The sequence below is a fragment of the Octopus bimaculoides genome, chromosome 10 (genome assembly GCF_046866305.1).
Source record: "Octopus bimaculoides isolate indiv1 chromosome 10, ASM4686630v1, whole genome shotgun sequence".
NCBI classification, from domain to species: Eukaryota; Metazoa; Mollusca; class Cephalopoda; order Octopoda; family Octopodidae; genus Octopus; species Octopus bimaculoides.
In genome coordinates, this window is record NC_142937.1 from 49,360,567 (window position 1) to 49,377,787 (window position 17,221).

The following is a 17,221-nucleotide window of genomic DNA, read 5'->3' on the forward strand; positions in this document are numbered from 1 at the left end:
TTTCTGTAAATCCTGACACTTACGAATACACAACTCTGGAGTAGATCAAATAGCACTAATCTAAATAATGTCTCCAAATTTTGGTGGAAGACCAGCAATTTTGGTGTAAACTACAGTTTCAGTCTGTCTTATCTCAAGCATTTTATTTAAGAAAATTGCCAAATATGAAAGTAGATGGCAAAGAGACCAATTTTCAAATGATGTTAGGAAAAAAAGAAATAAATAAATAAAGGTAAAGTGAAATAAACATTGAAAATATAGCCTAAAAAAATAAATATTGAAAAGATAAATAAAATATAATAAGAATATTTTTAAAAATTATATATTAACAAATAGATAATTAAATAAATAGGTACATAAATCTCTACTTACTAATAAAGAGTTAAATTATTTGAAATTTAACACATATGATATATAAGGCAATTAGATATATAGCAAGGATATTTGGCTGAATCCCCAAAATGAACTCACCATCAAGGAATCAGACCCAAATCAATGCATTTGAAAATAAAGACACAATCAAGATTTTGTTAGAGAGAGATGACATTAGCAAACAACTCACCTATGAAATCTCTTGTAGAAATCATTGTGTCTAAACACAAAAAACAACTAAGCCACACAAATGCAATTCACTCAATGATTGATGATGTCAGCAAAGAAGTGATCACTCAAATCTCTGGTATAAGCAAGAGATCATTAATATTTTGGTTTTGGCACCCTTTTCTCTATATATAGATTTGTCTGTCTGCTAATTTCCAATATGTTTGCTAAATCATCTCTGGGATTCTCTTTTCTTTTGTCAATTTTTCCCTGTTGTCATCATGACCTCATCTATCTCTGAAATCAACCAAAGTATATCTTCATTACACTGGTGATTACCAAATTGAAATATTCTTATTATTACAGATAAAATATGTACCCATTGAATTGTGAGTCACAACAGTATGATGTCATTATATCTTTAATCATTAAAAGGATGGAATCAGATAAAACAAAATATTTTGATATTTAAACCACTATCTTTTATATCAACTATCAATCATAGGTGAAACTTACTAAAGCAACATAAATGGTAGCTCATTAAATTAAATCAACTCTAAATTTTAGTTTTGCATCATAAACAGAATGGATAATTTTATATTTCAAGGTGTGATACATAGCAGTTACTAACTGATATTACAAAAATGGCAAAGGCAGCAGGAATCTGATAGAATCATTACCGTATTGGACAAAAGGCTTAGCAGCATTTCTTTAGGCCTCACATTCTGTGTTCAAATACCACCAAGGTCAACTTTGCCTTTCATCTTTTCAGGGTCAAAAATGTAAGTGCCAGATGAGCAACTACGGTTGATGTAATTGATTAGTTCCCTTCCCAAAAACTTCAGTCCTTGTACCTATAGAAGAAAGAATTATTATAAAATGATTAGCTGGCAGAATCATTAGAGTATTGGATGAAAATGCTTTGTAGTACATGTTACAACTCTTTACATTTTGTGTTCAAATCTTACTAAGGTCAACATTTTGTCTTTTATCTTCTTGGAGTTAACAAAATATAGTGCCAGCTAAGTCAATGGTATTAACTCCCACCCCTCAAAATTGCTGGCCTTGTGTCTCAGTTAGAAATGGTTATTATAAAAAAGATAATATTCAACTCAGTGTTGAAGTATTTACTCCCAAACTATTTTGTGTTAGAAAACAAAAAGGAACTGTTACTGTCACTTATGCAAGGGAGATCAATCTTTGTGCTCTTGGTACCTTCAAAAACTGTTAGCCATGTAAATATACCCAAATACTTAGCACAGCAGTCTATGTATAAATTCATTTATCAATACCCCATCTCTATTCATCAAAACATAAAAATGCAGAAAATGCAATTGAAAATGTTAGCCTTTTACATATTAAGGGATATACAGGATATATGAATTATGAACTAATTATGCAGGTGCAAGTAACAACGAAGTATTAATGTTGAAATTTGTGTTTTTATCATTTATCATTTATTATAGTACCTTCAACTAGGCATTATGAATCTTTCTCATAGATTAACATAGAGAAAACGTTTGTGTGTGTATGCATGCCCATGTGCATGCATGTGTGTGTGTGTGTGTCTGTATATATATATATATATATATATATATATATATATATATATATAATCTATATCAGCTACCTCTGATGAGCAGAGGGTTATATAATTGGATTGTTACCTAACGCTTCATTCTACCCCTAGTGTGAAACCAATTGGTAAGATCAGCCATGATGGATATATAATACTGTACACTTTGGATAATATATATATATATATATATATATATATATATGTCTTAATTTATATTAACTTTGCTTTGTACTAATAATGATATATGGCACCCACACCAATAGTGGTAACAATAACTAACCAGTTAACCTAAGACAACTTATCTATATTTATTGCTATCTATACTAACACTGCTGTACTAATGGAGGTAGCAAGTGTAACATGAACAATGGTGGATTAAATATGAAGACAGCTGTTATGTCATATCTGGCAAATGCTCATTACAACCTTCTTTACATATACCAATAGCCATAGTTTCCCCTTCATGTTACCTCCTGATTCCCCACACATTCCCTTAGAGTTAGCACTGTCAGTGTAGGTACATTGAATGGTAGGTCTGGTGAGATTGTTGAGATGCTTGAAAGGAGATGTACTGATGTGTGCTGCATCCAAGAAGTTTGGTGAAAGGGAGCTTCAGCCAGGTTCCTCACTGACAAAAGGCATAGGTATAAATTCTTCTGGGAGGGCAACAGTGATGGGGTAGGAGGTGTTAGTATACTTCTATCAGAGAAATGGATAAATAAGGTGATTGAAGCACTCAGAATATGTTATGCTTAGATTAGTTATGGTGAATAGCACAGCAACAATCATCTCAGCCTATGCCCCACAATTGGGTCTGCCAAATGATCAAAAGGACTGCTTTTATGACACTATTTTGCCGGTCACTTCGAAGATAAATGACAGTGACCTTATCTTCATGGCTGGTATTTCAGTAGGCATGTTGGGCAGCACCTATGTGTCTTTCATGGGGTGCATAGGGGCCATGGAATTGGTTCTTCAAATGAGGAAGGAAAAAAGGTTGTTAGAGTTCAGTGTTTCAAATAACCTAATGATCTGCAACACCAACTTCTGAAAGCCTGCCAGTCACCTGGTAATCTATAAATCCAGTAACCATTCTAGCCAGATTAACTACATTCTCACTGGAGAAAGGATTCATGGTTGCTCTTTATTGCAAAGACTTTCCTTGGTGAAGAATGTACCCTTCAACATAGATTACTCATTAGTAACTTCAAACTACAGGCACGAAGGAACCCAAGAAGCAAGCCAGTTTGGAAAAGAAAGATCTGAAAACTTAAGGATCCTTTGAATAGTCAGAGGTTTAGGGACTTCTTAAATGAATCATTTGATGACAAGGAGGAGGAGTTACAGACTTGTAATATAGAAGATAACTGGAAGTTCCTGTGAGACAACTTACTGAGAGCCACAAACCAAATTTGTGGGTGGTGTGAAGTCCCAACCAGACCTAGGATGACATGGTGGTGGAACACTGTAGTTGATAGGGCCATTAGAGCAAAGAAACAAGCTTAGAGGGACTGGAAGGGTGAAGTAGCAAGGAGCTATATCATGCAGTTAGAAAGGAAGCTAGGAAGCAGGAATTTAAGACAGGTTGCCCCTGGGATTTTCACTATGCTGATGACTTTGTTCTCATACCTAAATCACTACCAGAACTAGAGAAGAAATTTCAGTTGTGGAAACAGAGTTTAGAATCGAAGGGCCTAAGAGTTAACCTAGCAAAAGCCAAAGTAGAAAAGCAAACAAATCATAAACGCTTTTAGGTAGATGGCCTTGCTCAATCTGTAGGAAAGGCATATGTAGAAATTCCATAAGACGTAGCTGATGCAAGCTATGGGTATATAGGAGGTGCAGCAATATTAGAGGTTAACTGGGAAAAGAGTTTTTGTGTATGGAAGGTGCACAGGTACAAAAAACACTAAAAATGTACAGAAAATAGATTTCATCAAATGCCAGAAGGGTAAGCTAGAGGTAGTCGATAGCTTCCTTTATCTAGGTGACCAGGTCAGTAGTGGAGGTGCATGCTCCAAGAACATAACTGCGAGAATAAGAATACACTGGGCAAAGTTCAGAGAGTTCCCACCTCTGTAGGTAACAAAAGGCTTCTCTCTCAGAGCGAAAGGCAAACTGTATGATTCCTGTGGATGAACAGCTATGCTACACAGCAGTGAAACATGGACTGTGACCACTGAGGTCATGTGTAGGCTTGAAAGAAATGAAACTAGCATGCTTCACTGGATGTGCAATTGAGAGAAAAGTTGGGCATAAGAGACATCAGATGTGGTGTGCAAGAGAGACTACTGCACTGGTATGGTCATGTGATGCAAGGTTTGTTGGGTAAAGAAGTGCCAATCTCTAACTGGAGAGAACCTGTGGAAGAGGTAGACCTAGGAAGACATGGGATGAGTTGGTGAAGCATGATCTTCAAATGTTGCACCTCACGGAGGCACTGACTAGTGACCGAGACCTTTGGCAATATATTGTGCTTGAGAAGACCTGTCAAGCCAAGTAAAATTGTAGTCATGGCTGATGCTAGTGATAACTAGCACCTGTGCCAGTGGCATGTAAAACCATCTATCAAGCGTTAGGCCTCACAGAAGCAATATGGTCGATGCTGGTGTCATGTAAGTAGCATCCGTGCCAGTGGCACGTAATAAGCACCCTTTGAGTGTTGGGCCTCATGGAGGCAATGTGGCCAATGCCACTGTCATGTAACTAGCATCCGTGCTGGTGTCATGCAACTAGTACCTGTTCCAATGGTACGTAAGAAGCACGTTTGAGTATTGGGTTTCACAGAAACAATGACAAATGACCGAGATCTTCAGCAACATGCTGTGCTTGAATAGAAGACCTATTAGGCCAAGTGATATCATAGTCATGGCAGATTCTGGTGTCACACAACTGTCACCCATGCTGGTGACACGTAAAAGTGCCCATTATATTCTCAGAGTGGTTGGCATTAGGAAGAGCATCCAGCCATAGAAACTATGCCAAATCAGACTGGAGTGTGGTACAGTCCCTTAGCTTGCTAACTCTGGTCAAAACCATTCAACCCATACCAGCATGGACAATGGATGTTAAATGATGATGATGATATATATATGCATGTATATATGTATGAATATGTGTGTGTATATGTGTGTGTGTGTTTATATATATATATATATATATATATATATATATTTCTTTATTAGTCACACAGGACTGAACGCAGAAGGGACAATACAATTTGGAACTTTTCTTTTCAAAAGAGAAAAAAAAATATTATCAAGTGGGATGGAAAGCGTTTGATACATGTAAACAGCAAAATAAGGGGGAGTAAAAATTTAAAACAGATTAGGTTTATCTGTGGAAAGAAAAGCCTACGTAAAAGACCACGGTAACCTCAGGCAGGGAAAGAAAAACTTGAGAGCAAAGCGCTCTCTCTCTCTCTCTCTCTCTCTCTCTCTTTCTCTCTTGGATTTACAGGATCATGCTCAAAGTGGTTTCGTCATTCATGCATACATCTTTACTACATTCACCCACCTTTTATAGAAACTTCCATAAGACAAAACTTCCCTCTCTATTCTCACCTTCCTTTTCAAGTGGTACTTGAAAAGGTTGATGAACAATTGGCCAGAGAGGAAAGTGTTTGTCTCTAAACCTTTCACATGAGTTCCCCACACACATTCTTTCACCATAGCCATCAGTATAATGGAAACTACCTTGCCTTCCCAGTTAAAAGAAGGTGGTGGGGCAATATTCATGATAGACTTGGCCGATAACCGAATTCGTCCCACATGTGACAGCAGCTGTTCAACATAAGCCTACAGGTCTGAAATGGTTGGACACTGCACAAGTACATGCAGAACGGTTTCATCGCTCTGACCGCATCTCAGGCAAGTTGGTCTGGTGTTTCTCAAATCATGCCTATAGAGCTTATCCCAAACAGGCAATGCCTCCCAATAGCCCTGGTAGGCCAGGGATCTCTGGCGATTGTCCATAGGTCCCAGCCTGAAAGTAGTCCTGAAGAGGTGCATCAGGTGTTCCTCGTCGACGCCCAGATTCTCCTCAAGAATGTTGTCGTACCTTCACTCTACTAATCCTCTATAGAATGCCTTCATGGAATTGAAGTTGTACAAGTTTGGTCCCGGACAGCAGAGTTGCTTGAGAACAAGGTGGCACTCACAGTGCCATTCGCCTAGCCTCAATCTCTGTTTGATCCATGACTGCAGTTTGGCCAAAGAGATGAACTGCGAGAAAGCGCATCTCACAAACAGTGACCACACCTGTTCACCATCATCTATGAAGTGCCAGAGATGTTGCAGTTTCAGTGCATGTCTGCACATCATCAACCACGGCATGCCCAGCCCTCCATTTAGCAGGTGTTGACAGCAAATGGATTCCCTAACCATCAGAACACTTCCCTTACACAAAAAGCGGAAGATTATGTGTTCCAGTTTGGTGAGGGTAAGGTCGGGACAAGGTATGACGGTCAGACGGTAATAGATGATGGATGCGATGTACGCATTCGCCACCTCCACCTGGCGTTTTAGGGATAGCTTCCTCTCAGCCCATTGCTGGGTGAGAATAGCCACTTTACTCATTATCTCATCCCAGTACTTCTCCATTTGGAGGTCTGGTCTGAACCAGATGCCAAGCAATTTAACCGGTTCGTCAGTCCAGTGTCTCATGATGGAAACGCTGTTGGATGGCATGGGCTTGATTCTCCAGGTGCTGAGCTGTAAGCCCACTGACTTTTCCGGGTAATTTTTGCTCCTGTTACTGCTTCATATTCTTTTAGTGTTTCACCCACTAGGTAAATGTGCCTGTGGCTCAACACTATAATTGTAACGTCTGCATATGCAGACATGCTCCTCCTGCATCCCAGTTCTCGCAGGATGCCCCTCGGCATTGCCAGCTTCTTCAGTAGTGGCTCTAAAGTCAATACATACAGAAACGACAAGAGGGAGGCATCCTTGATGGACTGAACATGTGATGTTAAATGGTCTAGATAGATGACCAGTTACATGAACTATCGAGTGGATGCCACTGTATAAAGCAGTGATCCAGCTGCAGAAAATAGGACTGAAACCAACTGTCCTAAGGAGAGCCTCCAAGCTTTCAATGGTTGACCCTATCAAAAGCTTTCGATTTGTCCAAATTGATCAGTGCCTCACCCATACCAAGTTCTTTAACTACCCCGCCTATGATGTAGCGCATCAGATGGAGGTTGTCATGGATACTCCTGCCCAGCATGGTGCATGTTTCTACCTTGTTGACCAGTTTCTTGATGACAAGCGTCAACCTGTCGGCTAGCACCTTGGCCAAAATCTTCACTCCCGTTTTGCTGCCAGTTGCAGTAGACTGCTGCCAAGATGCCTCCAAACAAGTCTAGCATATGACAATAAAGTTCGTAGGGCAGACCATCTAAGCCTGGCAACTTGTCTCCTGCACAGCCTGCCATTGCAGCCCGTATGTCTGCGGTTGTGGTGGGTCTTTCACAACATTACACCGCTCTTGCCAAGAGTCATGGCAGACCATGCAGGTAGGCACTAAAGTCCACCCTGCATTTTGACCCACAGTTGTCCCGAACAGTCGGGCAAAGTGCTGTTGAAAGGCCTCACACATCCTTTTGGGCTCGAGTGATTTGTGTCCCTCATCATCTATCAGAGACCCAATGATAGCTTTGTAGCCTTGTTGCATCTTTGCCACTCAAGCCTCTTGGGTGGCTCCAATTCTTTTGTTTCTCAGAGCACACATCCTAGCTCTAACAACACATCCTTTGTGTTTGGTGTTGAAGTGTTGGTCGAGAGCTAACCTCGCCACCAACATGCTGAACACCATGCCACTTCTATGTGCCTCTTCTAATTTCTTAACTGGGTCTCCCTCTGTTCTATTTCGATCTATCGCTAGAGCCTTACTGTACCTAACTTTCTTTAGAGCATACCACCATCTATTGTTGATGATGGCTCCCGTCAGTGCCCTCTTAACTGATATGCTAATCCAGTCTTTGTAAGCCTGTCACACTGTGAACGACATGTTCAGTTTCCAGTAACCGGGACTCTGCTTATGATTCTTTTCTACAAGTCACAAATGTGTGATCTGTGTAGCTCACTATATGAAATTGTGGACAACCTACACAATCCCTATCCATCATCCTACAGAATACTCTATCTAAATATGATCTGGACGACACAATGCAGTTGCTCCATGCTCACATTGGTGCAATCGGGTGGTCCAGTTGGTACCTGTCAGACAATTGGAAACGTCTGAGCAGGTCTTTGAGGCATTTACATCCCCTCCTATTCCTATCTCTACCCACATAGTATAGATGTGTATCCAAGGTAGCATTCCAATCCCCCATTAAAAGTAAAGGTCGAGACATTCCCAGGAAAACCTCTAGATGCTGAAAGAAATCCAGCTGACCTGTTAAGGACGGTGCATAAACTGTTATCTGTTGAAAACCACACTCATTACTGCCATCGACATCCAAGACAATTAGTCTACCCTCTGGCTCTAGGAATATTACTCTTACTTTGAGCTCCAGACTCTTCCGAAAAAGCACCGCGGTACCACCTTCGCTCATTCTCAGCAGACATGGAGAAAAATAAATGTCGAATTGTCCGCCAAACATGTGCTGGAAGGCCCACAAGTTGTAGAGTCTGGTCTCACTGATGGCTATGATATGCACATTCTGTGACTTGAAACAGGTAGCCTTGTTTCCAAGGCAACCCCAAACCACGCACCTTTATACAACCTATTCTAAGCATGATCCTATCAAAAGTTGTGTTTTACACACAAAACGAAAAGGAAAAGAATGAGAGAGCAATTCACTTATTATTTGAAAGTTGGTTGCTCTCCCCATCACAATCTTCTCTCAGGAGGTTTTTGTACATTTTTTTGATTGGTATTTTTGAAATCTCCCTACTGCATCCGGGTAGAGAGATTTCAGTGTGTTTCATGTCATGTGTATGATTTTTATGTGTTGTGGTGGTGTCGTGCATGGATGATTGTTTGTTTTGACATTGTCTTCTGTTATGCTGGTGTTTGACCTAATGTATTGCATTAGGTCTGAATTGTTTGTGTTTATTGCTGTCAACATTGTGGGGCCATTTGCTCTGTTTGATTGCGGCTCTCTTCTTTCCTTTCCCCTTTTTCTTCTCCCACATGTGGCCTTTTGTCATTCTCCTGTATTGCCTTCATCAGACAACATGCCAGAGGAATCAGAAGGGAGGGAAAGGGTATTGGGATCGATTTGTGAGTGTGTTGTTGTTGCTGTTGTTGGTGTTGGTTGATGGTTATTGAGATGTGATGTATGGCTTGTTGGGGATGGGTGGGTGGTTAGTCTTTTTCTTTTTTTCCTCCAGGTTGGATGCTTCTGTAGTTGTTGTTGGTGGTGATAGTGATGGTGTTGGCTCTGTACTTGGTGGCGCTGATGGTGGTATTGTTTGGTTGGTTTGGCTTGTTGGCTGTTGGAGCTCTTTCGTTTGCTTTATCAGTTGTGTGGGTAGCAGTGCTAGTTTGCCTTTCAGTTTTTGGTTTTGTTGTTGTTCCTGTTGTTGTTCTTTTGCTAGTTGGCAGTCTTTTTTGAAATGGTATCTGCTACCACAAAGGTAGCAATGTGGCCATCTGCCTTCAATGGTCACATGTAAGGTTGTGCCATCTGGAAGTTGAATCAAATTTGGGAGATTTTGGATTGTGTCCTGATTTGCTTGAATCAACAAATCCAACCCTTGTCCAATCCAATTTTGCTGTTCCAGGATGGCAATTTCTAAGATGTTGATTTGATCTACAAAATCATAAGAAATGGCTGACACCAGCTATCTTATTTCTATTTCAGGAGGTATGTCTTTCACCCAACAACCGAGGTATGTGGGAATCGTTATAAATTCCCTGCATTCCAGGCTTTTTGTTGAGTGTTCCTTTGCGTGTTCTTCTGTATTAAATCTTACCTCGATCATGGCAAATGTTTTGCCTCTTGCATATGGGCTGTAGACATTTTCTCAACTGTTTCTTGAGTGGCCTGTTCTAATCTTTTATTTTTTGTCTTCAGGTTTTGTAAATAATAGTTTTTATGGAAATGTCTTGCAAAATGCTTTGTGGGGTGTTCAGTTTAATGGTTCTGTCTTTGTATAATTATTGTTTACATTGTAGAAGTTCTTCCTTTGAAAAGGACATTAATTATTTCTTTTGCTTTAAAACAGAAGTAAAATTATTTAGTTTGTCTGTGACACCTTTGTTGGTGGTAGCAGTTTTCGTGTCAGAAGTGATAGTGGTGGTGACAGGAGAAGTGATCGTCATGATTGCACAGCTCATTGTTTTATGGGTGTTTTCATTGTTTCTGTCTTCCATTCTCACTTGTTCAGAAGAAAAGTTTGTGTCAGTATGTGTATCGCTGTTGTTCAAAGGTGTGTGCGTGTGTGACAATGTATCAATGTTTTGATTGTTATTCGAAGTTTTCATTGTTGGCAGTGGTGGAAATTCCAATTCTAATTCAAAGATGGCAATGCTGGCAGTCTTAGAAGGACTGTGCATTTTTCTAGACAGATGAAAAAACTTTTTATGAAATAAAATTTGAAAATTCACCTTTTAAAGGGTAAATTCTCAAGTGAAAGCCTCGCTCGAGGCCATGCTAAAATGTGGCTAGGCACCTTTTTAACAGACATAAATACAGATACGCATAAATAAAACCGAAAAATTACTTGAACTTATGGAGGTCGATGTGACAAACAGCTGATAGGTAGGTAGGTAGGTAGGTAGCTAGGTAGGTAGGTAGGTAAGCAGGCAGGTAGGCAGGCAGGCAAGAAGGAAGGAAGGAAGGAAGTGGGATTAAATAATCCAGGCAGATATCTATAAATTACTCAGTGTTAAATGAATATTGTTAACTATATCCAACAATTAGACACCAATAAATGCAAGTAGAATAAACACCCAAGGTAATTCTTCATGCATGACAAGTTAATCCAAATATTGTTTCAAGAAATTCAGAATACAAGACAGCAAAAATAAGAATGGAGGAAATTATATCTTTAATTGGTGATTACACCATACAATAACAATGATGATAATGCTCTTTCAATGTTTTCTTTAATAGTGTTTTTGCATTTGCGTTTTTTATATTTTTACTTTTTATTAATTTAATTCTTTTCCCCGTTCTTTCATTCTTTTCTATATTACAGATTTACCTTGGATTTCAACAACTCTTGCCTTAATTGGAAAATTTGCTATTTCTTCCAGTTTTGCAATTATCTTTAATCTAACAACAGAATTGTTTCCAACAGTGGTACGGAACTCAGCTTTTGGATTAAGTTCTTCAGTTGGCAGAATAGGCAGTATGTTAGCACCTTACATCATGCTCAGTGTAAGAAGAATTTCTCTCATTAGCAAATTAAATTACTGTTTTGCTCATCTTTCAGTTTCTTTCTTTTCTACTCTCTATTAAATTTGAAGATACTACTTTCAAGTAGTACCTTGAGTGGTTGGCCTTAGGAAGGGCATCCAGCTATAGAAACCAAGCCAAAACAGACTATTGAACTTGATGTGGTTCCTAGTCTTTCTGGTTCCTATCAAGCCATCCAACCCATGCCAGCATGGAAAACGGACGTTAAACGTTGATGATGATGATGACGATTATGATAATACTTTCTGCTTTATGCTTTTGATCAGTGCAGGTGTGGCTGTGTGGTGGAGAAGCTTGCTTCCCAACCATGTGATCTTGGGTTCAGTCCCACTTTGTGGCATCTTAGGCAAATATCTTCTACTATAGCCTCAGGGTAATCAAAGGTTTGCACATGGATTTGGTGAACAGAAACTGAAGGAAGCTCATCGTGTGTGTCTGTGTGTGTGTGTGTGTGTGTGTGTGTGTCTGTGTGTGTGTGCACATGCAGGTGTGTGTGTGTGTGCTCTTGTCTAGATGTTGTGCTGGTTATAGATGAGTATCATCATCATACAAGTGAGTTTGTTCATTTCAAGTCTTCCATAAAAAAAAACATGTTCAGCTATAGGAAAATATGACCTTGCTTGACAACAGGTCAGGGTCAATGACAGGAAGGGCATTTAACCATAGAAAATCTGCCTCAACAAATTCGTTTGAGCCATGCAAGCATGGAAAAAGTGGACATTAAATGATGATGATGATGGCTGGGTTTAGATCATAGTCTTCATTCACCTTTTATAAATCACACCTCTGACTTATCCATTCAGTGTCAATTTATTGAAACAGTTGATTAAAATACAATTTACTGAATTAACCATTGAGTGATAAATGGTTGAAGTAACAATTCATCAAATGATAACAAATATTTAAAATACAGAAAATATATTAATGGAAAAGGTTATATTGTCACATTTTATCAAAATAATTCTTTTATTAAAATAGTACTCTGTGTGTGTGTGTGTGTGTGTGTATTGTGTGTGTGCTTGCACATGTGTAATTGTTATGTTATCAGTCTGAAAATTGATGTACTTTATTAATTGTCTTTTTATGGCCTTTATCGCACCTGGTTTTATATCTGTGATAGTTCAATCAATATTTGAAAGTGGTGCTAATGTATTTACTATTTATAGAAATTAGCAATTTAATAAAATTATAAAAATGACTTATAATCTCACATATTGAACAACTGCACCTAAATTGTTAATATTTTAGTGTCTTCTTGAATTTGATTGTGAAAGGATTTTAAGACACTTTGCAGAATCCCAATACCATATTTTCTGGCATACAAGCTGACGTAGTAAATAGTGTAAAACATCTATTGTAAACATTCAAAAGTGTTAGTATTTTAACAAATCCAGCTTCATATGACATGGAGTTTTGGGATCTCCAAAGTTGTCTGGGTATATAAGTAGACATACCTTTTTTTGGTTGTAAATTTTGGTCTGAAAAGTTCATGCTGGAGAATATGGTATTTTTTAGCACTTTAGTCTATTGCTTGTTTTATCTTTTTATAAAAAATAATCATTTTGATAATATGTAATGAATTCATTTAAAAAAAAATTTATATTTACTGTAATTTATTTAATTGTTGATTCAAGTTATTGTTGATATAAACAGTTATTTTCTGGACTGCTCATAATTTTAACATCCACATTTCCTTGCTCGAATGGGTAAGACAGAATTGATTCAAGCTGATTTTTTTTATGGCCTGATGTGTTTACAGTCACCAGCCCTCATCTATTTCCAAGAATGGTAATATTTCTTCAATGCCAGACATGTTATTACAGAAGACTGGATATGAATGACACTGTTTGTATGACAGTGACACTCATTTACAACTATCATGTAATGTCAAGATGAGGAGACAAATGCACACTCACACACACACACACACAAACACACACACAAACACACACACATACACACACACACACACACACACACACACACACACATAATATGCATCATGTCCCTTTTTACCTCTGTCCTCACTCATTTCTCTTGACCTTGTACCTTCGGAATCCTCTTTTGCACCTCATCATCACTGACATAATTTTAACATCTACATTTCCATGCTCAAATGGGTTAGATGGAATTTGCTGGGGTGGACCTTGCTACTCCAGTTTGGTTACTACCACCCACTCTATTAGAATGTGAGTAGACATGTAGCCCCTCTTCAGCAAAAAACGTGTTCTCTTCTTGCCCTTTCATTCAATCTTTTACTTCTCATCTCCTAACATATAACCACTTTCCTCTACTGTAGCCACTCTCAATATGCTCTCACAGTACATTCTGTAAAGTGGTTAGTGTTAGGAAGGGCATTCAGCCATAGAAACCATGCTGAAGCAAACAATGGAACATAATGCAATCCTTGGACCTAATGGGTTTTGTCAAACCATTCAGCAAATGCCAAAATAGAAGATGGTCATTAAAAGATTATGATGACGATGATGATACACATATATATATGTATCCTCCTCCTCATCCCCCTCATCTTCATCCTCATTTAAGGCCATCTTCCATGCTAGAATGGGTTGGATGGTTAGATAAACCAGATAACTGTGTTGTGCACCAGTGACTGCTTAGGAATGGTTTATACAGCTAGATGTTCTTCCCAATGCTTACCACCTTGAAAGGTTTTAGTCGAACAAATTGACATCAGGACTTATTTTTTAAGCCTAGTACTTATCCTACCAGTCTCTTTCACTGAACCACCAAGTTACAGGGACGTAAACACACCAACACCAGTTGTCGAGTGGTGCTGGGTGGGACAAACACAGAATCAAAGATATACACACATAGATACACGCAAATAGATACACACACACACACATACACACGAGGGGGTGCCGAAAGTTCCTGGTTTTAAGGATATCGCGAAAGACCTGGTTGAAGACTCAATCTTCTGAATTCTTTTACAAGGCTTAGAAAAACTGAAGGACCTTTGCAATAACTGTGAATTTGAGAGGGGAATATATTCAATACAATCATAACTAAATGATCCTCCTGTATTTTCTCTTATCCAAAGCCAGAAACTTTACAGTATCCCCTCATATAAATGAACTCATGAGGATATGCAGCTTGGTGAGAAGATTACAAATAATCTGGTGCATCAAACGAAAATACCTGTTGATATTTATTTTGTCAAGCTGCTTAGTCACTGCTTTGCTTTTCATATGATCAGGAATGCAGGGAACCAGTGACATCCTGTTGGTTATAGCAGCAGACTAATGTTACCAAAACCAGCAGGTAATGGAAGCCCTGGTCTGCAATAATAACAGTCTTCAGTATTTTCATTATTGCCAGCATAATAAAATTGTTATAATGGCAAGGTTATAATAACTGCACTTTTTATCTTGTTTCATGTGACCATACTGGTTCACTGCCTTGAAGAATTTTTTGTTGAATGAATATACTTCAGTATTTATATATTTTTTAAAACTTAGTACTTAGTACTTAGTCTATTAGTTTCTTTTGTCAAACTGCTAAGTTACGGAGACATAAACAAACCAAACCAGTTGCCAAGCAGTGAGCACCTGCATTAGTGTTAGCAGTAGCAGATCTTAGCTATTATTCCAATGCACAGATGCTCATGGCTGATGATGAGTCATATAGCTAGAAACTGAGTCAGTCATGTGATCCAGTCAGCTGCTGAAGGGAGTAGGAGTTCGCTCCCCCTGCTAGCAATATATTGTATGTAAAGGGTGCAGAGCATTGCACCATTAACCAGTTAGCAGAGAATCTGCCTGGGATTAAACTAGTAGTAACATTATATACATACAGAGAGACGGGTGACTTTTTTCAGTGTCTGTCTACCTCAGTGATTCTTAACCTTTTTTTTTTTGTTTTTTTTTTTGCACCCTTTTTTAAATAGTTGTTTTGCCTAACACCCACCTAAGTGGTGAGTGAGGTATCACTTCTAAACTAACTTAACATGGATGAAAATTTATAAATTTTATTCAAATGGAGATCACAATATATGAAGAAAACAAGCAGGACTGCAAACCAAAAAGATAGTATTCAAGACAGAAATACTTTAAAAATTAATTATTTTTGTTCAAACATATTGGCCACAATATATACTTGTCTCTCATTTTATTTTAATAACCATTACTAGCCCACAGGCATATGGCGTAATTGTTCAGAGCGCGGGCTACTAACCCCAAGATCCAAGTTCGATTCCGGGCTGTGACCTGAATAATAATTATAATTATAATAATAATAATAATAATAATAACATCAAAAAAATACCTTAGGAATGAGAACCCAGGTTTGAAATTTCCCAAAGACACCTGATGAAGGCTGGAGGGTATATCAGCCGAAACATTGTGCTAGCAACAAACAAGATGAGGACAAATATCCGTGAAATATAAATAATGTAAATAATTACTAGGTTTATCATGTACAATTACTACTATAGTTAAAATTAAGTAGTTTACGTTACCACATCGTCCTCGAAGCCTAACACCTTCTTCAACATATCGAGTGCCACCTTGATGACGGTATCACCCATATTGAGAACCTCTGGTCTATCAAATCCATTCACAAGGCTTTGGTCGAGCAAGTGGGACTGAACCTGGAACCATGTGGTTGGAAAGCAAACTTCTTGCTACACAGCCACGCTTGTTATGTTGACATAACAGCTCAGAAGATGCATAATATAAAAACCTAACTCTTTTTCCCCTGAATGTTTTATTTCTGCTATGATCGCAAAATCAAGTCAACCTCACTAATATTTCGTTCTATTATTACACTTCCGCATTTGCTACAATTGTATCTTTCCAGTTATGTCTTTACCCATATCCCTACTACTAAGCGTCCATACACTTTCGCACCTGAAGGGAGATAACTCTTCATACACAGTGGTGCGTCACATCTTTTTTTCTTTTAGTATTGGTTTCAAATTTTGGCATTAGGCCAGTCATTTTGTGGGAGGAGGTAAGTCAATTACATCGCCTCCTGTGCTCACTTGGTACTTATCTTATCGATACTCAAAGAATGAATGGCAAAGTCAACCTCTGCAGAATTTGATCTTAACATAAAGACGGGTGAGAGCATTTCATCCAGTGTGCTAGCGATTCTGCCAGTTCGCCACCTTTTCTTTTAAAATAAATTTTTTGAAAGGTGGTGTGCTGGCAGAATGGTTAGCACACTAGATTAAGTGCTGCTAAAATGGTTAGCACACCAGATGAAGTTGCCAAAGTCAACTTTGTCTTTCATACTTTCCGGGTCGATAAAATCTGTTTATCACTGGGGTTGATGTAATCAACTTAGCCCTTTCACCAGAATTGCTGATCTTGTGCCAAAATTTGTAATCAATATTAATTTTCTGAAAGAGAGGACAAACTGTTTATTTGACTATGTTGTTTGAGTATGAGTACTGATATTTCAGCTTTATCTGTTAGCTAAATCAACTTGAGTTGGGAAAATTGTGTGAGAAAGGTCTGTTATATTACTGTCATTGAAGCTTTTAATAAAATGAATCTCTTTAATTTATTTATTCATTTATTGCATTTTTATTCTGTTCATTAACTCCTGTAAATTATATAGGTTATTTTTAAAGTGATGAATTAAAAAAAAATTTAATTATGTTTACTCTTGAATATTTTAAACCATTGAGATATATTGCATGTTCAAACAACATACAGAGCTATACTTCATTCCAAGTATATTAGTTTGTTCTTTTAGCTTTT

At 38.2% G+C, this 17,221-nt stretch overlaps 1 protein-coding gene and 1 long non-coding RNA gene across 5 annotated transcripts in view; one reads left to right on the forward strand and one right to left on the reverse strand.

The window, feature by feature from the left end:
* The window catches only part of LOC106868908 (organic cation transporter protein), an 86,084-nt gene that overhangs the window by 50,895 nt on the left and 17,968 nt on the right, over positions 1-17,221 (forward strand). For all 4 annotated transcript variants that reach the window (XM_014914368.3, XM_089358614.1, XM_052971172.2 and 1 more), the window contains one exon: positions 11,272-11,453. In XM_014914368.3, the coding sequence (XP_014769854.1) occupies positions 11,272-11,453 (182 nt within the window). The remainder of the gene's footprint in view (positions 1-11,271; positions 11,454-17,221) is intronic.
* LOC149133706 (uncharacterized) lies at positions 309-16,180 on the reverse strand. Its single transcript, XR_016243407.1, has 3 exons — positions 15,973-16,180; positions 1,221-1,394; positions 309-837 (listed from the first exon to the last, which is right to left on the reverse strand). It is a non-coding gene; the product is annotated as an uncharacterized LOC149133706 (long non-coding RNA).